This window comes from Euprymna scolopes, chromosome 1 (genome assembly GCF_053919585.1).
Source record: "Euprymna scolopes isolate OS-2025 chromosome 1, ASM5391958v1, whole genome shotgun sequence".
Classification (NCBI taxonomy): Eukaryota; Metazoa; Mollusca; class Cephalopoda; order Sepiida; family Sepiolidae; genus Euprymna; species Euprymna scolopes.
In genome coordinates, this window is record NC_136482.1 from 28,230,761 (window position 1) to 28,258,332 (window position 27,572).

The window sequence follows — 27,572 nt, forward strand, 5'->3', positions numbered from 1 at the left end:
ATTATATATTTATGTGTGTATATATACAGATAAATTATATTATATATTAATGTTTGTATATATAGATAATAAATTTTATTATATATTTATGTGTGTATATATACAGATAAATTATATTATATATTTGTGTGTATATACGGATAATAAATTATATTATATATTTATGTGTGTATATATACAGATAAATTATATTATATATTTGTGTGTATATACAGATAATAAATTATATTATATATTTATGTGTGTATATACAAATAATAAATTTTAGTATATATTTATGTGTGTATATACAGATAATAAATTATAGTATATATTTATGTGTGTATATATACAGATAATAAATTTTCTTATATATTTATGTGTGTATATACAGATAATTAATATCATATATTTATGTGTGTATATATAGAGATAATAAATTTTATTATATATTTATGTGTGTGTATATATATAGACAATAAATTATATTATATATTTATGTGTGTATATATACAGATAATAAATTATATTATATATTTATGTGTGTATATACAGATAATAAATTTTATTATATATTTATGTGTGTGTATATATAGATAATAAATTTTATTATATATTTATGTGTGCATATACAGATATTAAATTTTATTATATATTTATGTGTGTGTATATACAGATAATAAATTATATATTTATGTGTGTATATACGCATAATAAATTGTATTATATATTTATGTGTGTATATATACAGATAATACATTATATTATATATTTATGTGTGCATATATACAGATAATAAATTATATATTTATGTGTGTATATACAGATAATAAATTATATTATATATTTATGTGTATATATACAGATAATAAATTTTATTATATATTTATGTGTATATATACAGAGAATAAATTGTATTATATATTTATGTGTATATATACAGAGAATAAATTGTATTATATATTTATGTGTGTATATACAGATAATAAATTATATATTTATGTGTGTATATACAGATAATAAATTATATTATATATTTATGTGTATATATACAGATAATAAATTTTATTATATATTTATGTGTATATATAGATAATAAATTTTATTATATATTTATGTGTATATATAGATAATAAATTTTATTATATATTTATGTGTGTATATACAGATAATAAATTATATCATATTTATGTGTTTATATACAGATAATAAATTTTATTATATATTTATGTGTATATATACAGATAAGAAATTATATTTATGTGTGTATATATACAGATAATAAATTTAATTATATATTTGTGTGTATATATTCAGATAATAAAGTATATTATATATTTATGTGTGTATATATGCAGATAATAAATTATATTATATATTTATGTGTGTATATACAGATAATAAATTTAATTATATATTTATGTGTGTATATATACAGATAATAAATTTTATCATATATTTATGTGTGTATATACAGATAATAAATTATAGTATATATTTATGTGTGTATATACAGATAATTATATATTTATATGTGTATACATAGATAATAAATTATATTATATATTTGTGTGTATATATACAGGTAATAAATCTATATATCTATAAAAGTGAATGTGTCTGTGTATCTTTCTGTGTGTGTGTGTGTGTGTGCATTTCCCTATGCAATAACTCTGTCAATTTTTAGTCTACAGATTCGAAATTTGATATACAGGGTACTATGTGATCAGTTTTCGGCCAGAAATTTGGTTGTTAAGGAGTCCAAGTTCAACGATTTAACCTTTGAGAACTCTACCAAACTCCTTCGACAATTTTGGGTCTAAACACTTGAAATTTTAGATATAGGCTCCTTGGACATGGATTTAGATTAATAACTTCATTTGAGCCCAAAGCAATAAATTTTAAGGGGTCATAATAGGGGTCAAATTTTTTAAAAAAATTGACCGTTATTTTATTTTATTTTTTTTGTTGCTCAGCATACACCTCCGAGCACCCATGCTAGTCTATATATCTATAAAAGTGAACGTGTCTGTGTGTCTACATTTCCCTACGCAATAACTCTGTCAATTTTTAGTCTACAGATTCGAAATTTGATATACAGGGTACTGAGATTTGGGAAAATCTATGTGATCGGTTTTCAGACAGAAATTTGGCTGTTAAGTGGTTAAAGTTCAATGATTTGACCTTTGAGAACTCTACCAAACTCCTCCGACAATTTTGGGTTTAAACACTTGAAATTTTAGATATAGGTTCCTTGGACATGGATCTAACTTAATAACTTGATTTGAGCCCCAAACAATAAATGTTAAGGATCATAATAGGGGTCAAAGTTAAAAAATTGACCGCTTTTTCTTTTTTTTTTTTTTGCTCAACATACACCTCTAAATACCCGGGCAGCGCCGGGCACCCATGCTAGTTGTATTATATATTTATGTATGTATATACTGATAATAAATTATATTATATATTTATGTGTGTATATACAGATATTAAATTTTATTATATATTTATGTGTAAAGATCTTTTAAGTTCATTAATGGCCTGAGTAGATTTGTGATTGAAATATAATTACATTATTATTATTTGTTGTTGTTCATCATCATCATCATCATTATTATTATTAGTTTAATACATGTTTTACATGCTGGCATGTGTTGGACAGCTTTTAGAAATTAACTTCCAAACTAACCTAATTTGAATAAATTTGTTTTTTTTATAAATGTTGAAGTCACTTTCTATTTATTTGCCTCCCCATGAGGGTAGAGTTAAATACAAAATTGGCTTTTAATACTAGGAAACCCAACCTCCAAAAAAGGAAACTCTGGATTAGAACAAAAAGAAAATTCCTTCAATGTAAAAGGATTTCTCTTTCACTGACCAATCACAGAGAATGTGAAATGTAGCATCAGAACAGATATTACACTTTGCTCCTAGTCAGAAGTGAAGATAGTTATTATTTTATGAAATTTTATGTATAAATTACCTTTTCATTTCAATAATGATAAAATATTTTAAACTTTTACAGGGTTTGGTAGAAAATACTCTGAACTTTATGGTAAGTATATACTTTCAGTTTATAGGTGTGTACATAGTTATCAAAGTATTTTTCTACTAACATTTCATTGGTGAATGGAAAAGTTTGAGTGACACCTAAGGGTCAAAGGTGACCTCAGTAAAACTAAAGTCAGCAAGTGTTTCTTGAGAGAGAATTCTTGGTCTTCTTAGGAACACTTTAAATAAAGTGGATACATAAAAGGTATTATTCTAATGGGATGATGAGCACCCACAATCTAGTTACAAGATGAACTATATATCTGTCTATCTATCTATTTGTTTGTCTTTTTCTTGCAAACACAAAAGTAACTTGTCCGTCTGTTTTGTTTTCTATAACTGCCCCTTTGTGATTACAAAACCTTAAAAATTGAACATTGGCAACAAAGTGATTGTATCCATAGACAATCAAGAAGCATGTTCCTGACAACGACAACAATGTGTGCGTAATGATTTATATACGCCAGAGGTCAATTACTACTTGGAGCGTGGAGGAGCAAAAAGCTATGCTGATTATAGGAGAAGGGTCCAACAGCTTTGGCTACATTGTCATGGAGGACAACAATGTTATTAAATATGTGAATACATTATCTCTGCATTTGAAGAAACCAAGTATTAAATATAGTATGATTATATCAAATAAAAATTTGAATTTTGACATAATGTATTTAGTCTCTCAATTGTCACTGTGACTTGGTTCGTTTATATTTATATGTCCTGAATAAGGTAGTGGGCCAAACAAAATTCACTCGAGGGGCTGGATTTGGTCTATGGGCCGGAGGTTGCCAATCCTCTGATATACAGATATTTATTTAGTTTTATTTTCCGTCTCAGTCAGCTTTATCCTGTGTTTGGTTGGGACCTTGAAGTCAATTATTCCGATTTTTTTTTTCTTCTTGACTATTGTCACGTATATTCATGGATGACTTTGTCTGTTTATATTTCAAAATCCCAGCGCAGTTTCTTACCACATTCTATCTTTTTTTTGTACAAATAAGTCCCAAAGTTCAAAGGTCACTTGAAAATAAAATTTAATTAGTTAATTAGTTTGTTAGGTGAATGACAAGACAACACAGCAAGGGTTTGAGACAATGGTTCAAACTGGGCAAAATCTAATTATTTAAGTGGATAAATGGCAATAATTTGTTAACATTGGATGTGCACTAATGAGGGTCGAGCCGTTACACACACTATAACTAGGTGTAATGAGATGAACTATCTGTCCATAACACAAGTAACATGTCGCTTTAAAGAGTTAGTTTCTCTCTCTGGTTTTCTCTGATTATTCTTTTTTGATTAATAAATCTTTGTATAAAAATTAAACATTGGCGTCTGAGTGAGTGTTCCCAACAACAAATATATAATGCACCATGTTTGGATTGTTCTAACTACTGTTCTCATCTTGGGTGTTATTCTCATGCCATTTCAGCTGATGCAACCCCCGACCTTGTTTAGTTATATGTTGACAATAGCTTGTTAGAATTCATGATGTGTGATGTGCTTGGGTGTTATTCTCAAAATTAATACAAAAATGGAAATTTAAAGTAAAACATAGTCACACTTATTTGGAATAAAAGTTAAATGGGAAATTTGAAAACTTAGAAGTGTCAGAAATAATAAAATCATTTTTATTTACTTTTTTTTTATTATTGTAAGTCCAATATTTCGCTAAAAATAGCTTCATCAAGGGAGGAAGTCCGGTTTGTGATTTTTTTTTCTTTTCTTCATTTCGATGTTATGGAGGAGGCAATGCTTTTGAGTAGAAGAGAAATATATATGCTGTTCCGGTAGCTCCACGTGTGTTTTGCTCCAGTTTCAAGTGGGAAATTTAAAGTAAAAAATGGTCACACACTTTTAGAAGACACTTATTTTGAATAAAATTTAAATGAGAAACTTCCTACCTCGATGAAGCTATTTTTAGCGAATATTGGACTTACAACAACAAATATAGTAAATAAAAATGATTTATCATTATTTCCGACGCTTCAAAGTTTTCAAATTTCTCATTTAAATTTTATTAAAAATGGAAATGTCTCAACTTTCTTTCCATTTCATTAAAACATCAGGATACACCTGACAAACAGAAATTACTTAAGCTGAAATGTGAGAACAACACCCAAAATGAAAACAGTAATCCAAACAATCTAAATAATACAATCATCTAAAAAATTCAGAAAGGATATATTGTGGTTTAATGGACAACCAGAAATGATACATTTATTATTGTTCTCTTTGGTTTGTTGAGTTATGTCACGTTTTTCAAACTTTTTTTAACGGAAAATGACAATGCCACTACCAAATTCCGACTTAATTTTTTATTTTTATTAAGCATTAAAATCTCATTTTTTTTTAAAGATGTTATACAAAAATACTCTAATTAGCACAAGAGAAATAAAAGGATCCATAGAAAAGGGGGTAACTCTTATTGGTGCTTGCACAGATTATACAGACAAGTAAAAATCATATTCCAAATAAAAACTCTTTGATGCACTTATGTATCAGGCAAAAATGAGTATCCTCACTAAAAACATTATCCAAAGTAAAAAATCAGTTTTATCGCATTTTACATGAAGTATCCATTTTAGAAAAAATCTTAACATTTGCCGAAATAACAGATTAAATTATCTTCCTTGTTTAGTTGATAAATTTTCAAAATTACTTAATACAATAAAATTCATTTTTTTCTTTTAATAAAACTGCTATTCTATAATTTTTCCTAATTTTTGGTGATGATTCTTATTTTCACCTAATACATAAATATATCAAAGCGTTTATGTTTGGAATACAATTTTTATCTGTATAAGCACCCTCTAACTATCTTAGAGATTTTGTCATATAGATCTAATAATTCTTTCAGTTTTCCTAACCCGCTAGGTAAAAGGTTCCCTATAATCTTTATATTAATAAAATTGTGTGGCCACCTCTCATCAGATTGTATGCATGTTTCTCATCTCCACATGACATATACAGGATTTAAAAAAAAATTGCTATTAATTGATTATTTATTGAAATAAAAAATCAGTAATGTGTAGATACAGCAGCCTAAAAAGAAAAAGCTGCCGAGTTCTTAGAATGTGTCCAACAAGTTTTGTAAATGATTTTTATGACAATGATTTCATGCAGACTGACGAAATAACAGTATCCCAACTTGTCATGGAACTGGCTGACAATTTCAAAATCATTTAATGAATTTCCAAGCATCAGTTAATAGCCAATTCCTAGGTGTATAAAATCTTTAATTTACTGTGTGCACCGAAAATTATTCACAGTGAATTGATGATTGAGAAGCAAACTGAACAATTACATTTATTATTTATATATGGAGTAAGAATTTCTTTCAGTTTTAGTTTTTACATAAATCTTGAACTCAACGTTGTTTCAACAATATATTCTACATCTTATATCCCTCTTTATACATCTGTACATGCAATTTACATCAGTTGTAGACAGTGATTTTATTATTTTAAGTAAAAGTTATTTCCCCATTTAAAGTAATGGAAGTAATTTTTCTTTGAGAGTTCCTGTAAATAAAAGTTATTTCCCTTTCAAAATCTCTTAAATAAGTTATTTCCCTTTCCAAAGTCTCTTAAATAAGTTATTTCCCTTTCCAAAGTCTCTTAAATAAGTTATTTCCCTTTCAAAAGTCTCTTAAATAAGTTATTTCCCTTTGAAAGTCTCTTAAATCTGCAAATAATAGTTATTTCCCTTTGAAGGTTTTATGTGATATGCATACAAATTGTTTAAATGAAACTAACCCACCAAAAATACATCACTGTTTTCTTTTTTTCCCAGGGAAATCTTATTTTTAAATCCAGTCAGTGAATTAATTTTATCCTCTTTCTGCACATTTTGAAAACCATATCATCTGTATAACCAAATTGTCCTTTTTCAATTCAGAGTTAATCGTCGATTTTGATTTGCTCACATTTTTTCAGTTACCGTGTTAAACTTGAATTGTTTTATATCTTTCTTAAATATGTTTATCTTTTAAAGATTCTGTTTTTCAACAAATTTAATGTTAACATTTTAGGATGTAATGATTTACTTACTTAAAAGCTGCAAAAAATATGTGCAAAGTAAGAAATCCAATCTGACCTTGTGGCATCCCGTGTTAGGATGGTTCTCACAAAGCACTGACCAGAGGTAAGTCTTTAGTCTTCTTGATTCATTTATTCAATTTATAAACAACCTACGTGCAAGTTCATAACCTCCTGCTTAAGAGAAAACAAAAAGAAAAATCTTTATCATATATACGTACACGTGATGGAAAAAAAATATTGTAACCATAAAATCAAATAAATTGATCAAATAGTTTCATTTAAAAAAAATAAAAACAAATTGTATCTCTAAACTATAGTGGACAACCTCTCGACACCATTTGGCAGGACAAGTAAGATAATTTTAAATATTTAACACTTTTGTGCTTGACTACAACTTGGATGTCTTCAAGTCCAACGTAAATAAATTCCTGATGAACCGCCCCCTTAAGTAGACACTTTAAAATATCCACACTAACGTACTGTACTTACAATAACCCTTATCCATGAGTTGCTTCCGGGCCTTGATAAGTGGTGACCACCTTTTAAAAAAAAAATAGAAAAACATTCAACACGAGGGAGTCATTGAAAAAACTCAAATTTGCTAAAAATTATGTTCTTTATAATACATTTATTTTTGTTATTTCTTGTGTGTGAGGGGGTGTTATGGACTAGCTCTACAACCTATTATATTTCAATGTCCTATTTCTTTCTATTGGGCCCTGTCGGTGGGGCATTAGAATACGCCGACTGTTCCCCTGCAGAGGGTAAAAGTCCCTCAATGGGGGTCCTGGATATGACCTTAAACTATATCCAGTGGTGAGGCCCCAGCTTGTGGGCTTTGGGGAGTGTGGAGCCACCCTTTAATTGCCATTGCTCCCAGGTCCACTCTGACCCGGAGTGGTAGTACCTGTTAGGGTCCCAACTATGGGTTAAATAGAAACTGACGTGAAAACAACAAATATACTCTATTAAAAAAATTTTTCTTCAAAATCTTTGGATTCAGCATTAAATAACCCGAAAAGGGTTGATATGCCGTAAAACAAAAACAACCAACCAACCTATTGCTTTACTATTTGTACCTATTTGGGAGTCTTTATGTTATTTCACGCATTGCTCTTTATCCATTCTGCCTTTTCTCTTTTTTTAAGAAAATATATTTGTGAAAAGTTAATTCACAGAAAAAAAGATATTTAGAAAAAGTTAATAAAAATAATAAGAAAACGAACTGAAAGGAAATAAATGTTTTTTTTTTTTTTTTTTTTGGCTTTAAACAGACTGTAAAAAAAAAATGTGTTATAAAAATAAGAAGCAACCGGCCACATCAGACATTTAATTAAAGCAAATAAAAAAAACAAAATCGATCAAGCCAAAATAACTGGGTTAATATGAAAACATACAAACCTAAACAATAACAAATTATGTGAAGTTTGTTTAAAGAACAGACTTTACATAACCAACAATATTATAATTAATTATAATATAAACATATTTTATATTTAATCAAAGCTACTATTTTTTTTCTTTTTTACAAGGAGAAAATTTATAAAACCAAAAACAATTATAGACATGAATGGATGTTATCATCTGGATTATACTATCTGCCCTTTATTGTTTTACTCTGGTCATACAAATTTAGCTTTTCTGCCTTATTACATTTGAGTTTCACTAAACTCTTCGGAACAACGAATTCTAATTTCAAATCTCTACTACTTCATGTGTTGAAGCCAATTAGTCCACTATTGATCTTTCATATGGGTCTCCATCTAACCTCAAGGTTTATCATTTATACCATGTGAATCCTCGTATATGTGGTGTATCACTGCAACTTACCAAAGAATATTATATCATTATGACTTGCATGCAATGATTCAATTACTGGACATTTAATTAAATCAATATTCATTTGAGTCCTAAACTCATTAGTACTTGACAAGTTATTTTCCTTTTATTGCTTCTTTGTTGATGACAAATTTGGAGTTTAGCAAAAGAATGAACAAATCGACTGTGGTGTTGCCATTTCTGTTCTTTCTTACATAGGCATCACCACTTGTCAAGGGCAAGAGGCCACTCGAGGTTAAGGGTTAAAGAGTGTACAGTAGTCAATTGGACAATGTAGTAATCGTTAGTAATGAAAATTCGGAAAATTTGTTAACTTAATTGGAACGGCTCATCAAGAACTTGTTTAAGTTGGACTTGAAGACAACCATATTGTAGTCAGCTAGAAACCAGGCAAACGGAAGACAATTCCACAGGCGTGCAGTTCTAAGAAAGAAACTTTGCACATGGAATCTATGTTTAGGTTTAGGCATAGATAAAGAGTGGGGGAAATTATTGATAGTTTGTTCAGTTTGAACGAAAAAATACGGAAGAGTTTATCTTTCTTCAATACGTTGCCAATTTGTCCAGTGCTTTGAATCCAAAGTCAGTAACAACAGCTTGATATATCTGTGTTATTGGTGTCTCTGTTTGTCTAGCATATTTTTTGCATAAACTTTGTGTGAGTTGTTTTCATCTTAGGTATCACACTGTCCATCTCTCCATTTGAGACCCACTCTGTTCTGTTTATTTTGCTCATGGGCATGTAACAGTCAATTCGGTCAATCTTACATCAGTCTTTTGTCTTTAAGTTTTGTAACAATATTTTTAATTTAAGACATTTGAATTGTTTCAAAATTATTTGGTCAATTCATAATTTATATATATATATATTTTGTTAAGTTTAACAATCTTACATCAGTCTTTTGTCTTTAAGTTTTGTAACAATATTTTTAATTTAAGACATTTGAATTGTTTCAAAATTATGTGGTCAATAAATAATTTTGTTTGACTATTGACATCAAATCAATGAAATCTTGTGGTTTGCAATTTTTCTTGCATTTCAAATAATTTTTTGATTTTTTTTGTTAAAGTATTTTTTCTCCTTGTGTTGCTTTAAGTTAAGATTCCTTCATCCATGTTTTCTGACCTCAGCTGTCCATGTCTGTCACATCTTATTACAATATTCAACAATGTATTTGTAGGATAGTGCTATTATAAACTTCCTTTCATGTTTTTTTTTTTTAATATTTGGTTCTTGTGCAGAATTCTCCCATATTAAAAAAACAAAAATAAAATAAAATTTGTATGATGTGCATGCTTATAACAGAATGAAAATATCATATTCCAAAAATTATGTAAATTGATCAAGTAGTTTTATTTTGGTACTTGTTTAGTTTAATCAAGATATTAAAAAAATGAAAATATTGAAAAAAAAAAGTTATATTATACGTACCCATTATGGAATTAAGTTCTCCATAAAGAAAATTTCACTTAATTTGATCAAGTAGGTTTTTCTTCTTTTTTTTTTTTACAGCGGAAAAACAATTTGTTATTACAGCGAGCAAAAGGTAGCCATGTTTGTATTTTTAGACTATGAGGAAGGGAGAGAAGCTATTATTTAATATGAGGAGGGGGTGTCAGCACTTTATACTGAGTTATCTTCCCATGGCGCCCCCCCACTCTCATTCCTAGTGGTCTAAAAATCCAAACATGGCTACTTTTTGCTTGCTGTCATAACAAATTATTTTTCCGCTGTAAAAAAGAAACTACTTGATCAAATTAAGTGAATTTTTTTTATGAGAAATTAATTCCATAACGAGTACATACAATATAACTTTTTTTCAATATTTTATTTTTTAATGTCTTGATGAAACTAAACAAGTACCTTTATTTTTATAAAGAAAATAATTTATCTTCCATTTGTTTTTTTGATTTTTTTTTTAGATTGCTTTTAAAATGGCAGACAAAACAACTGCTCTTCTGTTACTTATAAAATTTGATTTTCTTATTTAAAAATAAAACTGTTTATCAATTTACATGATTTTTGGAATATGATATTTTCATTTCGTCATGGGTACATATACAGATTTTTCTTTATATTATTTAATATAGTGTGAATTCTGAACAAGAGCCAAATATTTTTAATGAGTTGTACAGCACCAGAGAACTGTACATAATGATTTCATTATTATTTATTTTGTAAATAGTCATTTAGGCTTTGTTCAGCAATGCTATTGTTAAAAATATTACAAAATTTGATAATGTATTTTATTGATCATATTTTTCTTTTAAAATTCCTCATTTCCTTTTGAAAGTCTGCACGAAGCGATGCCATTTGTAGTAAAACAGTTGCAACTTCTTTGGAGCAGTAAGATGATAAAATTACTTTTTACTGAATTGCTTGAGTATGTTGATGCTAATAAACAACAAGCCAACAAGAATAGTGCCTCATCACCAAACAAAGGTGAGTATAACTAACCTATATTTATATCCTTGACTATCTGTGATCTCTTAGATCGGGATTCGAGATATATATATATATATATATATATATATATATATATATATATATATATATATATTTATATTATTACTATTAAATATTTATTAAAACCTTATAAAAATTCCAAAATGTTTATATAAATATTTGGAAATATATAAAACTTGCAGTGTTGGAAGACAAGTTTACATCTTTGTGATGTTATTGTAGAGCTTTCCTCTCTCTTCCTTCTTTGCTTCTATTTCTTGTCTCTCTTCTCCTTTGTGGAGACTCTCCATTCCATCATCTCTCCTTCTTTGTTTCTTCTGTCTCCTTTGTCTTCTCTTGTCTCTCTTTTCTGTCCCCTTGTCTTCTTTTCTCTCTCTCTCCCGTCCCTTTGTCTTTCCTTTTCTCTTTCTTCTGTCTCTTCCTCTTCCTTATTCCCTCCCCCATTTTTCCCTAGCTCTCTCTCTTTTTTTCTCTTACTTTCTCTTCCACTCTGTTTTCCCTGTTCTCTCTCCCCTGTTCTCCTGTTTACTTACCTCTGCTTTCTCTTTTTCCTTCTATTTTTCCTCTCTCTCTTTCTCTTTTTCTTCTATTCTTATTCGTTTTCCTCTTTCTCAGTTTTTAATTATTTACATCATTCCATTTCTCTCACAAATTATCATTCACCTGTTATTTACATTAATCACTCTTAATTTCACCACCTAAAATATTCAGTTGAAGTGTGTATGGTGACAAGATAACAAATGTCATCAAAGTCTTACATATACATATCATATATATATATATATATATATATATATATATATATATATATATATATATATACTCCTATAAATTTGTTTTATTTTGTGTATTGATATTCATATTAAAAACCCTTTTTTCTATTTATTTAAAAAGAAAATACAACTTTGTTATGTATTTTTTTTATTCCATTTTCACCCCCCAAAAAGGCAGAGTGCCACTTCGATGTAGGGGGCTACTATCGAGGACAGTAGTTGCAGGTATGTTATGTAGGGAGTCGAGCAGCAAGATGTCTATTCACATTACTCTTGAACTCCTGCATGTCAGTACAGTTGGAAAAGCAAGAACCTTTAAGGAAGTTCTAGAGTCTAGCAGTTCTGGGGAAGAAACTATTGGAGTAGAAGGCTTGCTTACATCGAGAGATCACTACTGTGTAGGGGTGGGACTTGGCTGCTTGTCGGGTTTGTAGGAGGTATTTATATCGAGGGGGTACTAGGGCTTGTAGTTTGTTAGAGCATCCACCATTAAAATACTTGTAAAACAGGCAGAGAGATGCAACATTTTGTCGATAGAGCAGTGGTTGAAGCTTGGATGAGGACCTATCAGGTTGGCAACTCTCTTTTGAACCCTGTTCAGAAGCAAAAGACTAGTAGCAGGTGCATCAGCCCAAATGTGACAACTACACTCCAGACATGGGTAAATGGTGGCCTTGTAAAGGTACAGGATACTTTCAGGTGTAAATAACTTTCTAGCACGGTAGAGAGAGCTCACCTTCCTCACAGCGGCCCTGGCAATGCTCACAATGTATCTGTTCCAACTGGTGTTCCCTGTGAACATTAGGCCAAGCAGTTTGAAGAAGTACTTTCAGGTAATGTATCTTTAGCCATAGCTATTGGTGGTTGAGAAGATTTCTTGTAATTATTGAAGGAGACAAGCTTAATCTTGACAGCATTGAATGCGACCATCCACTTGAGATGGGTATGCGGAATTACAATGTTTAAACATTGTTTAATCATCTAAGCTCTATTTGTTTGCACAAAGTGCATTACTTTTTGGGCTAGCAGCAGTTATTTTGCTCCCTAATATGCTCAACCCTAGATAGGGAGCATTTATAGTCATCCACATACAGTACTGTTTCACTGTATCACAGCTCATTAGTGTGGTTAGGCTAGCAACTACCTCAAGCCAGGATAAGTGTGACAAGCATTTACGTGCAATGGAGGAAACTTGCTACCACTTACGTAAGTGAATATTAATACATATGCTGCTAGTATTGCTGATAAAAACAGCAACAAAATTAGCTATATACTAGAAAAATATTTGTCCCAATATGTATAGTATTAGCTTTAAATTTTAATGTTTATTTTTTTTTCTTTGGGAGGTATGGTATGATATGGTTTCAGTGGCACAGTCTCTAAATGGTAAAGTTTATAAAAATAGATAATGTGTCGACATTAATAACCTTGTTGTCTAGAATACATATTCCATAATTCATAATAAGTTCAATAGTTTAGGATTTTACTTATTAGGATTTTACCAAACATAATACCATGTTTACAAGAATGCATATTCCAAAATTCATGATGATTAGATCATAAAAAACTTTAAAATTAAAAAAGGAAATCTTATATATATAAATATATATATATATAAATATATATATATATATATAAATATATATATATATATATATTCATCTTCATATTTACAAAAGAAAATAATGTGCGTAGGTTACTTACTGTATTTTCTAGAAAATATATTAAAAAATTCATAATCATCAATCATTAGTTTAGGAGATGAAAGTTTTTATTTGTGTATATTTGGGTGCTACCTCCCTCCCCCAATTTTACAAAAAACTAATGTGACTATATTACTAGCCAGGTTACTGAAGATATATGTCCCAACATTCACAGTCCTGGATATGACCTTAAACTATATCTGATGGCAAGGCCCCAGCTTGCGGGCTTTGGGGAGTGTGGAGCCACCCTTTAATTGCCATTGCTCCCAGGTCTACTTTGACCCGGAGTCGTAGTACCTGTTAGGGTCCCAACTATGGGTTAAATAGAAACCAACTTGAAAAAAAAAACAAATATCGAAATTTTTTTTCAAAATAACTGGATTCAGTATTAAATAACCTAAAAAGGGTTGATATGCTGTAAAACAAAAACAATCAGTCAACCCAACATTCATAATGATTGGTTCATAAAAAAGATTTATATATGCACTGCCTAAATGTTAATATTCATCATCATTTTCTTCATCCAAACATACACAAATAAAAATTTTTATCTCCTAAACTAATAAATGATTGATGATTATTAATTTTGAATATATTTTCTAGAAAATACAATAATTGTTTGGGAGAAATGAAATGCATTAAACTAAAATCTCAGATTTTATTCCCTTATTAAATTTGAGCTCTAGTATTTTAATTACTATTGAGCTTTCAACCCACTTTCTATATGATCTTAAACAAATATATATATATATATATATATATATATATATATATATATATATATATATAAATATAAATGAAGACAAATAACCAAGACTTCATTATAAATTTATTCAACCAAATAAGGCCTTTTCAAATAAGCAAGCTGATTGAGAGCTGCTGTCCGACTGAAAAGATAAAAAAAATTACACACCATTTTGTTGTTATGAGGGAGGGGGAAGAAAGGAGAAGTTGGATAGGGGTGAGAGAATTGAAAGAGGAGGAACAAGAATCAGTACACTTGTTCCTCCTCCTTTCTCTCTGCTACCCTCTCCAACTTCTCCTTTCTTTTCCCCCTCCTCGTAACAACAAAACAATGAGTCATTTTTATTTTTATCATTTTTTTTTTTTTTATTTGGGCAGCATTCTTCAATCAGTTTGCTCATTTGAAAAGGCCTTATTGATTTGAAATAAATTTATAATCAAATTTGGCTACATTCTTTATTTGTATTCAACTTTTATTCTTCCTCTGCTACACATTGAACTCGCCCACTTAAGATTTTCTACAGAAATTGCTCTATCCTTTACTAGCACAACATTCCATAATTAATTAATTAGTTGGTTTATTCCAAAATCAAAAGTTGTAGTCAATTCACACTCATAAGTTTTTATTTTTTTGTACAAGGCCTGAATTTTCATATAAAAAATAAATATATGTAAGTGTGAATTAAATGCATCTTTTGATTTTAGTATAATAACTAATGTTATACATGCTCTGAAAGTGAAAATTCACTTTCATTGAGCTTAATATTTTTTTCGATTCGAAATATCATTTATAGAACATATACCTCAATAGTATATATTTTCTTATAATCATAAGAATATATATGTATCGCCAATCTGATAGGTCCTGAACTGTCATCTAGGCTTCAGCCTCTGTCCCATCGACAAAATGTTGCATCCCTTTGCCTGTTCTACAAGTATTTTAATGGTGGGTGCTCAGACGAATTACAAGCCCTAGTATCCTCTTAACGTAAACCCGACACGCAGCAAAATCCCACCCCTACACAGTAGAGATCCCTAAATGTAAGAAAGCCTTCTATTCTAATAGCTTCTTTCCCAGAACTGCTAGACTTTGGAATGCCCTTCAAGGTTCCTGCTTTACTGACATGCAGAAGTTCAAGTGTAATGTGAAGAGACATCTTGCTGCTCAACTCCCTACATAGCATCCCTGCAACTTATGCTCCCAATAGTAGCTCCCTACATCAGAGTGGCACTGTGCCTTGTTTGGGGTGAAAATGGAATAAAAAAAATACATACTAGCAGGGGGTTCTTGGCTTTGCCGGTTAAAAAATGCGCTTAAATATATTTTAATTTATGCAGATTTCATTTTATTATTACAGAACTAATTCTCTATTGAATATCATATATATATATATATATATATATATATATATATATATATATATATATATATATATATATATATATATATGATATTCAATAGATAACTATATATATATATATATATAGTATTGATTTCAAAAGTTAAAAAAATGATTTGAGTGCCATCAGCTATGATCTAAACCAAAAGATTTAGTGCTCCAGCCGTGTTCTCTCATTTAGCACTTCAATCGCATTTCCTCATTTAGCGCTCCAGCCGTGTTCCCTATCGTTTGAACTAACCTGACTGATAGATAAGAAAAATTTTAAATTAAACCAATTCTAGTTATGATATGATTGAATTTGTGCATGCATAAAACAATTAAAAAAAAATGTTGACCAGTTGAAATGAACATTTTGCATTTCAACTTGCCGACATATTTCTGTACGCATTATTCATCCAAACAAACAAAGATTTTACTTGTTATAAACCATCCTTGGTGTATGATTACTATGATTACGATTTCCTGTTAATTTCAGTGTTATGTAACTAGTTTAAGAATTTGTTGGTTAAACACACACACAAATACACATGTTTGTGTGTGTGTGCATATATATATATATGTGTGTGTGTGTGTGTATATATATATATATATATATATATATATATATATATATATATATATATATAAGGGAGGTAGTATTTGATAACACTGCTGGGGAGCCATGATTTAATATACTGTTTTGTTTTTAAATCTCCAAAAAATGGTAAACAACTAATCTCTGAAATAACATTAGGACTATTGTGAATTTGTGAAAGCAAATTGAATCAGCAATTGCAGGAAATAACTTAGTGGCAAAATAATTTTCCAACAAAAGACTACAAAAAGAAGTTAAAAAAATATTTTTATAGTTTTTAAAGGTTTAAAATCTTCCAATATATTTTTTTACATTAAAAGTATACATGGGGGTTGTTGATTAAGATAAGAGATAATGAGGTATAATGAATAAATTTGAAAAATATTTTTTTTAATTTATCTTTTATTGTTTTCCTGCATATAAAAAAAATTCCTATTAAGTTGTAAAATTACTTTCAATATGAATCAGTGTTTTTTTTAAATTATTATTTTTTTCATATTTCTTCCATTGCCAAAAATGTTTAGTTCTTGTCTTTCTTCTCTAAAAATCCATTTTTTTTCATTTTCAATCTCTTTCATTCTCTGACTGTCTTCAGAATCTCCTTTAGGTTCCTTCTCTCAAATGTATTCTGTCACACTGAACGAGTTTGGCGGTTTGAAGAGATTTGGTAAGTCATCGAGGAACACCTACCCTATCCATAGACTGAAAGGTTCCCCCGTATCCAAGCACTTAGCTTTCTTTGGTTATTTCCACAATTCTCCCATATTACAAACAAAAATAAAAAAAAATCTGTATGATATATGTACCTGGAATGAAACAAAAATATCATATTCCAAAAATCATGTTAATTTATCAAGTAGTTTTATTTTTATAAAGAAAATAAGTTTTAAGCAATTAATAGTAATTTGTAGGCTCAATAAATATCGGGTGAAGATAATAGTATAATATCTTTTTTGTCCTTGGTCAGCGGAGGAGAAATCTTTCATAACTGAGACGACTTTTATTTTTATTTCTATCCAGAATTCCCCTTTTTGGGAACTGGATTTTTCCCTCTTTAAAAACTGACCTTGTGTCTAACTCTGCACTTGTGGGGAGGCAAGTAGGAACAACATAAATATCACAAATTTGAATTATTGTTGAATTATCTCCTTTTTTGGATATTATTTTCGAAATGACAATGCAGGACAGTTCATATTTGTCCATGATTTGAATCAGACGTAACTCAACGTCCGATTGACGTTGCTCGGAACACAACATTAATAGCTGATTATGAAAGCGGAACAAATGCTCCTTAAAAAAAATGAAAGAAACACGTAAACATAATAATTTTAACAGAAGAAATAAACAAAACAAAAAATAAACCAAGAAACAACGACCTACCGTAACAAGTTTTTTGTTTTATTTTTTTGTAATATAATAAGTTTTTACTGTAATTTGATTTTTGTTTTTTTTTGTCCAATGAAAAAGTTTAAAACAAAACAGATAAGTAAAAAAATTTTTTTAAAGTTTTTTTTTAAAGTTTTTATGTAACAATTAAAGAAACTTTTTTTTTTTTCAAGAAAAAGATTAATAAATTATGTTTTTGTTTTTTTCGGTAATGGTGGTTCTTAACATGGGGAGGGGTGTCTATTTAGAAAGCCATTCTTAACATGGGGAGGTTGGGGAGGGATGTCTATTCCGAAAGCCGTTCTTAACATGGGGAGGTTGGGGGTACATTGCGTGTGCGTGCATCTTCATCCACATCCATTCTTCTCAGATCTTCTTTTGGTGATGATGCACTTCTCGCAACAGGAAATGCAGTTTTTTCTTGTTTCTTTTTTTTTTTTTTTCAGCAATTAATTTTTTTTTTCTTGACAATATGAGACCACTTGTTTCGGCATTATCAAATATTTTTCCAAACTGGAGATATTCATTTGTTTTGTTTACACAGTTTTCAGAAAAGGTTGTTTAATGATTTTTATTTCCTTCCAATTTTTGTTTTGAAAAGTTTGTCTGCTACTTTTCAGTGCATTGATTGACTGATCAACGTCTTATGTCACATTGCAATCAAACCCGAGCGCATGACGTCATGTTCCAAGCAAAGCCGATCGGATGCTGAGTTACGTCTGGTTCAAATTATGCACAAGTACCGGACAGTCTGTGTGGTTACTCATAAAATTTGATTTTCATTTATAAAAATAAAACTATTTGATCAATTTATATGATTTTTGGAATATGATATTTTTCTTATGTCATGTGTATATACATCATACAGATTGTTTATTCATTTTTGTTTTTAATATAGTGGGCATTCTGAACAAGAACCGTTTCTTTTTTCTTCTTGTCCATTCTCAGATCCCTTCTCTGGCTCTTGTGAGCACTACACAGCACAGTGTTGCATTACTCACAATAACATAGCCATTTTGTTGTTCTCTAACCGATCCCTTCTGTTATGACCTATTAATTGTGTTTATCTTCTGTGATTTAGAAAACTGTCAGTTTTTTTTTTTTTTTGCTTTTTGTTTAATATTTGCATTTTATACTTCCTATTTTGTCAGAATTGTGCAAATTCTCACCTTGTAAGAATTTAATGATAAAATTGATTTTTTGTATTATTTGAATTATTATAATCACTATTCTCGTCTTGAGTGTTATCTTCACAACGTTTCATTCGATGTAACCGCTAACCTTTTTCAGGTGTATCTTCTCAAACTCGAGCATCTTTCTGTTAAACTTTGGAATCTGCATATAATTTCAAATAGAACTGTTTATCTACTCAAGGAGTTAGCATGCTTTTGTTCCGTCAGCAGGTGATATTCATTATATGATAGTGAATTACTTAGGACTTCTATTCGGTCATGGCTGATGGAATGAGAACGTGGATTAAATAAAGAGTTTTGTTCGCAATTCCATGCAGATTCTTGAGTTTGACAGAAAGATTCTAAAGTTTGACAAGATACACCTCAAGAAAGTCGGAGGTTAAATCAGCTGAAACGTTGTGAAAATAACACTCAAGATGAAAACAGTTGTCCCAATCATTTAAATAATAGGAATTATCAATCCTCATCTCAAAAATTTTAAATACATCTAAAAAAAAAAATCATTGTCCAATCTATAATAAGCACCAATGTGTATTTATTTGTATATAAATAATTATATATCTGTCTTATCACACAAAAGTTAGTGAGTAAAAAAACCCCCAACAAACTGTCAGACAAGACCATTTCAAGTGTTTAGCAAAGAGAGGAAATAAATGGCAAGGTTACTACCTCTTCTACGTCTAAAACAAATTCAGAAAGAAATCCTTCACTTTATTTCCATAATGAGATGTTTTATTTTTATCTTTTTTCTTTTCATACTGATTGATACATTTTTTTTTTCTTATAATCTTTTCAGTTTGAGTTGTTGTTTTTATCTTTTTAACTTTACATATTCCGATGTTATTTTATATATATAGATTACTGCTAGCAAGTATTTTTTCCCGCCATTTTGATCGGGAATGTACAGCCATAGAATTTATAGAAAGACATTTTTTGGTTGTTTCTACAAGTGCACATTTGAAAATTAATGTTTTCCTATGGTTTAGGAGTACAACTGAACCATAACACTTTTGCCTTCAAATTTTAATTCAAACTGCAACTTTTTATTTGGTGATTTAAATTTAGTGCAAAATGCATTTATTTACCTCCAGCGTGGCCTGTTTTTTTTTTTTTTTTTTTTTTTTTTCTTCTTACTCTTATTCTTATTCACACCAAACAAGTATACTGCCATTTGGACGTAAGGGCCTACTATGTGAAACCATGTCCACAAGGATACTATGTAGGGAGTTGAACAGCAAGATATCTGATTGCATTACATTTAAATTTCTACACATTATTACAGCTAGAGGAGCAAAAAGAAGAGAGGGAGTTTTAAAGTCTAACAGTTCAAGGGAAGAAACTATTAGAGTAGAAAGCTTTCTGGCATCTATGGATCTTTATAATGAAAGGAGGGGGGCGATTTGCTGCTTGTTAGGTTAGTCAGGAGTATTTACGTGGAAGGGAGGGGTTCAAGTGCTATGTATTCATCAGAGCACACTTGATTAAAGTCATTGTAAAATGGACACAGAGATTCAATATACATTGATGGGAGAGAGATTGGAGCTTAGTTTATAGCGTAGATCCATTAGATTGGAGACTCTTTTTTGGATCCTGTCTTTACAGGGGAGGGGCTAGTGGTTGGTGCTCCAACCCAGATGTGGCAACAATACTTCATGCATGGGTAAATGATAGCTTTGTAGAGATATTTCAGGTATGAGTAGTTTTCTAACATGATAAAGGGAGCCCACCTTTCACTTTTAACACTCCACCAAATGCTGCATCTACTAAAAAGGTCTTGTATGACTCATCCTCCTTTATGCTTATTAAACTTAGGTAGCTACCATTAAACGATGTATCTAATGTAAATATGTTTGATTTACAATCTTTGATTTTGAATTATGGACCGACTGTATTTCCAACTGTGAGATTCTTTGACTGATTTAATAATTCTAGATTGAAGGAGATGATCAACCAAGTTTCAACCTCTGTCCCATCACCATAATGTTGCATCCTTGTGCTTGTTTTACTAGTACTTCTATGGAATATGCTCCGACGGACTTACATCACTTTTACTCCCTTCAGCATAAGCAATCCAATTAGCAACAAAATCTGCTTTGTGCGTTTTTTTATCTGATTGTATTTGTTTGTATTTTTTTGTACTTATTTTCGGAAAATTCAAGTAAGTTTTTTGTTTTTATTTTTGTTTTTCTCAAATTTTTTTTTTTTTTTTTTTGGCCTGGATATTTGGAACTTTTCACTCACTCTCTCTCACTTCATTTAATGTCACTTTTCTCTTGTCTGGAATGGGGAGGTCACTAAAATACGTATTCGCACACACACACACTTACACTCACATATACACTGGTCTCTATTTTTCGGAAAATATATTTTAAATCTGGAAACATTTGTAACAGAAAAGAGTGTACGTACATATATACATATAATAATAGTAGTATGAAAATATTGTGGCATGTAAGCTACACCAAGGCATCCATGTTTAATTCTTCACAGGAAATAATCATACTAAACAATGATTCCCTGCAGGGCTGAAACATGGACGCCTCTGTGTAGCTTATTTGCCATAGATATATTTTTATACTGCTAAGCTCTACTCACATATTGAGCACTGTTGAAGTAAATACTAAAAATATATTATATCACTTTATATGTGTCTATACATGAAGCAATAATTATATGCATATATAATTATTTTATTCTTGACTTGATTGCAGATATATCCATTTGAAAATTATCTGAATTGGAATTGATAAGGTTTATATGCTGATTGAGGAAAATTATGGAAAGTGCCCAGGTTTACTTTCATAATAGTGATAATAAAATGATATTTTGAAACGTGTGTTCATATGGATAAACTTGAGTGTTCATGTTCGGAACATGATTATAAAATATTATGTCATAAATTTTGTAGTCTACTGAATTATAATATTAAAGCTCTGCTTCATATAACATGCCAACCATTCAGCTTGTTTGTATCTGCAGTATTTTATATCCTGAGGATTCATATCTTATTTCTTAATAAATAAATTTGTATTAAGTAATCTTCTGTGAATATTATAATTATTTTGGTTCTTCAACTTAACCGTTTCCTTATTTTTTTGATCCGTGCTCAATTAACAAAGTAAAATTGGAGCATATTTATTCAGGGCTTCACTGTAAAAGTCTCCAGATGCAGAAAAACTTTCTACTCCAATGGCTTCTTTCTTGAAACTGCTTGTATTTGGAATTCCCTCCCTGCTCCCTGTTTTCCTGACTACCAACATGCCAGAAGTTCAATGTAATGTAAACAATCACCTTGCTATACAACTGTGTTGTGCACAGAAGTGGTATTTTCCTTCTGGTATGGATAACTGAGTCTGTGACTGACAAGTTAATGATTCAGCTTAAGTTTGATTTGATCAAGTTAATGATTCAGCTTTTTTTTGTAAAATTTATTACTGTTGTTTTGAAGCAATTCATCAGCTGAAAAAAACGTGAATATAATAACCAAAATGAAAACAGTCAGAACATTACCAAGTGAAACGGTTGGAACATTTCCAAGAGAAAATAGTCGGAATGTTCCAAGTGAAAATAGTCGGAACGTTCCCAAGTGAAAATAGTCGGAACGTTTCCAAGTGAAAATAGTAAGAACATTCCAAAATGAAAATAGTCAAAACATTTCAAAGCGAAAATAGGTTGACGTTCCCAAGTGAAAATAATACATATTTTGTTAATATTTATATTTTTACTACATTTCAACTCGTGTTTCCTCCCATTTTCTACAAGCATATTTTTCGTTCATGGTAATGTTTTCATATATTTAGATATAATTTTTGTTGATTTTAGCAAATCATACAAAACTGATTGAGCCACGCTGAAGAATAAGAAAAAGTTTGTCCATATGCTGGGTTGTTACAGCATCTTCAATCAATTTAGTATTCATATCAGAACTGTTAATAACACACAACAAAAAAATTTAAATACAGTGTTTTATAAAAATTTTAATATTGTGCTCCATGGGATTGCTCCTGGTGCTACCACATCAAGTTGTCTGAAAATAGTGGCTTTCTAACTTAAAATGCACAAAACATTGAGGTTATTATTTTTTCCTTTCTTTTTGCAAAACTCAATCATGTTCTACAAAGTCAAAAACAAGAACAACAATTTTTCTCTACAAAACAAACACGTTATCAAAACTTTTTTCTAAATTACTGGATTCGGCGTTAACCCAAGAAAGGTTGATATGATGTAAAACAAAACAGCCAAACCATGTGATTCCTTATGTAGCAATAGGTAGACATGTTAATAGCATTTTAAAATAAACTTCAAGATTATTGTATTAATGTATTGAAAAAAAACAATAGTGATTGTATTGGAAAACCCCCAGAAAAAAATTTTCTCATCTCAGTTTGTGAAAAGAAAGTTAGGAACAACTCCATCTTTTATGATATTTGTAAACATTGGATACATAAGAAGTTAAAAAAAAAAAAAAAAGTGCTGTGAAATTATAGTTTGAAAAACGATAACCAGTTTATGTGCAAGTTGTGCAAGACAATGGAGACAGATGAGAAAGTATATTTAGTGAGGTTATTGAGAAGTTTTGTTACCTTAGTGGATGGAGTGAGCTCAGGAAGCTTTTACCATTACTAACCACTGTTGACCAAAGGAAGAGTCTATTAGGCATGTGTACAAAGTGTGATAATGTATGGAAGTGAAACCTGGCCAGTGAGAATTTAGGATATGTGTTGTATGAAAAGAAATAATGTGACAATGATATAATGGGTGTATAATGTGATTCCTGAGGAAGAGCTTAGATCTGATGACGGCAGAAGAAGATTAAATCTGGATAAGATAGAGAGATGTGTACAGAACATTAGACGTCATTGATTTGATCTCAGTGAAGGAATGGAGTAGAGTGTTTCAGTTAATAAATGCAGAACAGTTGAGATAGCAGGGTCAGTTGGCAAAGGGATATCAAGGAAAACATAAGAATGAATCTGAGAGATAAATAAAGACCTGTGCAGAAGTTGGTTAGTTTGAAAGTCAATTTCTAAAAGCATCCAATACATGTCAGCTTGTAAAACAGGTGTTATAAATCGAATATGATGATGAAAAATAATCCATTAATCTCCCATTCAAATATAGGAAAGGCATCACCGTGAATAAATACCAGAAGAGACCTGATTGATAAGGGCAACAGTCCAACAAAATCTATGTAAATTAGGTTCTCTACTTGCTGTAAAGTTTCAAGGAAAGTTTTAAATTATTTGGAATTTTTTTTTTGTTTTGTTTTTTTGTTTGATAATTTGCTCTCCACTCCCAAGCTTTAACCCTTTAAATTATTTTCAAAATGTCAAATTATATTTATGTTTCAGGCCTTTTAAAAAAAGCTCTGGAAAAAGCTTCATCAAAGAATACCGTTGGGAAAATAAAACTTGGAAGTCATGTTGCACGGGCAACGTGCTTACCTTGTGCTCTTTACCAGCGGGCCATTGATACTTTGAGTCAGTTGCGTCTGGATATCTTGGGAGGTATGCTATTTATTTTTTTCATTCATATTTTTACCAAAACTAATACGGTTGAATGAATCTACCAAAGTCCAGTGGTGATAATGTATTCTGTGTCTTCATTTCTACTAGCATATTTTCTTGCTTATCCATGTTTCCATAAGCTAATTTTCCAAATTCATGTCTCTAGCTTCATGGTAAGAAGTTGAGTTTCATAATACTTGGATTTGGAGTTTGAATCATTCAACTAATCAAATGTAGTTAACTCCCAGATATGAATGTTAACTGGTGCTGGTAGAATATTGTAGACTGCCTTTATGAGAAATGTTGATTTTTCAGACTACATATATTTGAGGTTGTACCATGTGATTTTTTCTGCACTTTCCTACTTTTTCCATCCACCATGTTTACTTCAATTGATAGTTGTCGCAAAGTGTATGGTTATTTTTGTTTTTTTAAAATTTTTTTATATTTTCACTCCAAACAAGACGCAGTGCCACTTTGATGTAGGGGCTACTATCAGGGGCATAAGTTGCAGGGATACTATGTAGGGAATTGAGCAGCGAGATGTCTGTTCATATTACACTTGAACTGCTGCATGTCAGTACAGTTGAACAAGCAGGAACTTGAAAGAGAATTCCAAAGTCTAGCAATTCTGGAGAAGAAACTATTAAAGTAGAAGGCTTTCTTACATCTAGGGATCTGTACTGTGTAGGGGTGGGACTTGGCTCCTTGCTGGATTTACACGGTGGTCACCACTTATCAAGGCCCGGAAGCCACTCAGGGATAAGTGTTATTACAAGTACAGTACGTTAGTGTAGAGATTTGATGAAGTGTTTACTTAAGGGGGCAGTTCATTAGGAATTTGTTAACATTGGACTTGAAGACATCCAAGTTGTAGTCAGGTGGGAAGCAGGCAGACAGAACAGAGTTCCACAGGCGTGCAGTTCTAAGAAAGAAGCTTTGTTCATGGAATCCACGTTTTGATTTAGGCACAGATAAAGAGTGGGGGAAATTTTTCACAGTGGATTCAGCTAGACAAGTGTTTTCCGTGAAAGATTGGCGAGGATGGGGGGGGGGGACCAGAGATTGGAGTTCAGACGAGCACCTGCCATGGAAATAACAATAAAACAAGGATAGGCTCGCAACGTCTCTTCTGTGGGAGAGAGGTTGCAGGGTAGAGAAAAGGGCATCCCCCACTAAACCACAAAGTCTATTTTGTACTCTGTCAAGGCAAGATAGGCTGTTGTTAGCAGCTCCTGCCCAGATATGGCAGCAGTATTCCATCCTTGGACGTACTTGGCTTTTATAAAGATAGAGAATTGCATCAGTAGTGAGATATCTTCTGGAGCGGTAGAAGGATCCCACCATCTTTCCAGTGACCTTGGCAACAGACTTGATGTACGTGTTCCATTTCAGATCAGGAGTAAAGGACAAACCCAGAAGCTTGTCAAAACACGGGGCTTCTCCCAGACGAGAGCCATCCATTTCAATTAATGCCAGATGGGGATCAGAGCGTTGATGATGTAAAGATAGGAGTTTGGTTTTAGATGCATTGAAGGTAACCAGCCACGACTTCCCCCACTGAACCACGCGCTTGAGATCAGAGGAGAGAGAATCAGAGAGAACTTTGTCATTTACAGCCTTTGATGTGTTGCCGTAGATGGTCGTGTCATCAGCATAGATGTCAACGGATGATTACGTCAATGGGGTACAAGTGTCTGTAGTCGGTCAGAACATCCACCATTAAAATACTTGCAAAACAGACAGAGAGATGCAACATTTTGTTGATGGGACAGAGGTTTTAGCTTAGATGACAGTTCAGGGCCTATCAGGTTGGCGACTCACTTTTGAAGCCTGTCCAGAAGTGAAAGATTAGTATCAAATGCACCAGCCCAAATGTGACAACAATAGTCCATATATGGGCGAATGGTGGCCTTATAGAGGTACAGGATACTTTCAGGTGTAAGTAAATTTCTAGCACAGTAGAGAGAGCCCACCTTCCTTTCAGCAGCCACGGCAATGCCCTTGGTGTATCTGTTCCAGCTCATGTTCCCTGTAACCAAGGATTTTGAACAAAGTACTTTCAGGTAATGTATCGTTAGCCATAGCTATTGATGGTTGAGAAGGTTTCTTGTAATTATTAAAGGAGACAAGCTTAGACTTGGCAGCATTGAATGTTACCATTTACTTTTGACCCCATTCCACTACAGGCTGGAAGTCTTCCTATAGGGTTTCCACCATTGCCTTGGATAGGATCTGATTTTCATAAGAAGATCATCATGCCATACCCTGTCAAAAGCCTTAGATATATCTAGGGCTACTGTCCTCCCCTCCCTTTTCTTATCCAGTGCATGGTATATACGTTCAGAGATTACAGTTAGAATATCTGCAGTAAAACAGGCTTACCTAAATCCATATTGATGGTCGAACAGAAGTTAGCATCTGTCAGGTGGTGGACTAGAGCTTAATTAATTATGAACTCAAATATTTTGGCGAAAAGAGGGAGGAGGCTAATGGGATGATAATTTAGTGGGTCAGTTCTTTCGACAGAATTCTTGTAAACTGGAACCACAGAAGCAATTTTCCAGCGGTCAGGAAAGCATGATTCATGAAGGCATTTGTTGAAGAGTTTAGAGAGAACAAGAGTAACCTCAGCGGTGCATTTCTTTAATAGTACAGCCAGGATGAGATCAGATCAACATGCTTTTGAGGTGTCTAGGATTTTTATGATATTGTGCACTTGAGAAAGGGTGATTTTTCAGACCATCCAATATGGTTTCTGTCTGCAAAGGAAAATCAGGAAGGGAGTGATTTGCTGGGTTCAATGTAGAGTTTGAGGCAAACCGATTGGCAAGCATGTTAGCTTTCTTGGTTCCCATGCAAGCAACCTCACTATTGTTGGACAGTCGGAGAACGGTTGATTGCTTATTATTT

At 31.2% G+C, this 27,572-nt stretch overlaps 1 protein-coding gene across 2 annotated transcripts in view; it reads left to right on the forward strand.

Annotated features, from left to right (window-relative positions):
• LOC145290674 (ubiquitin-protein ligase E3B-like) overlaps positions 1 to 27,572 on the forward strand; it is a 156,996-nt gene that overhangs the window by 68,256 nt on the left and 61,168 nt on the right. Inside the window, exons 14-18 of one of the 2 annotated variants that reach the window (XM_080136506.1) lie at positions 3,005 to 3,034; positions 7,061 to 7,173; positions 11,204 to 11,352; positions 17,169 to 17,240; positions 24,504 to 24,659. In XM_080136506.1, the coding sequence (XP_079992632.1) occupies positions 3,005 to 3,034; positions 7,061 to 7,173; positions 11,204 to 11,352; positions 17,169 to 17,240; positions 24,504 to 24,659 (520 nt within the window). The remainder of the gene's footprint in view (positions 1 to 3,004; positions 3,035 to 7,060; positions 7,174 to 11,203; positions 11,353 to 17,168; positions 17,241 to 24,503; positions 24,660 to 27,572) is intronic. The other variant, XM_080136517.1, reaches the window with a different exon arrangement.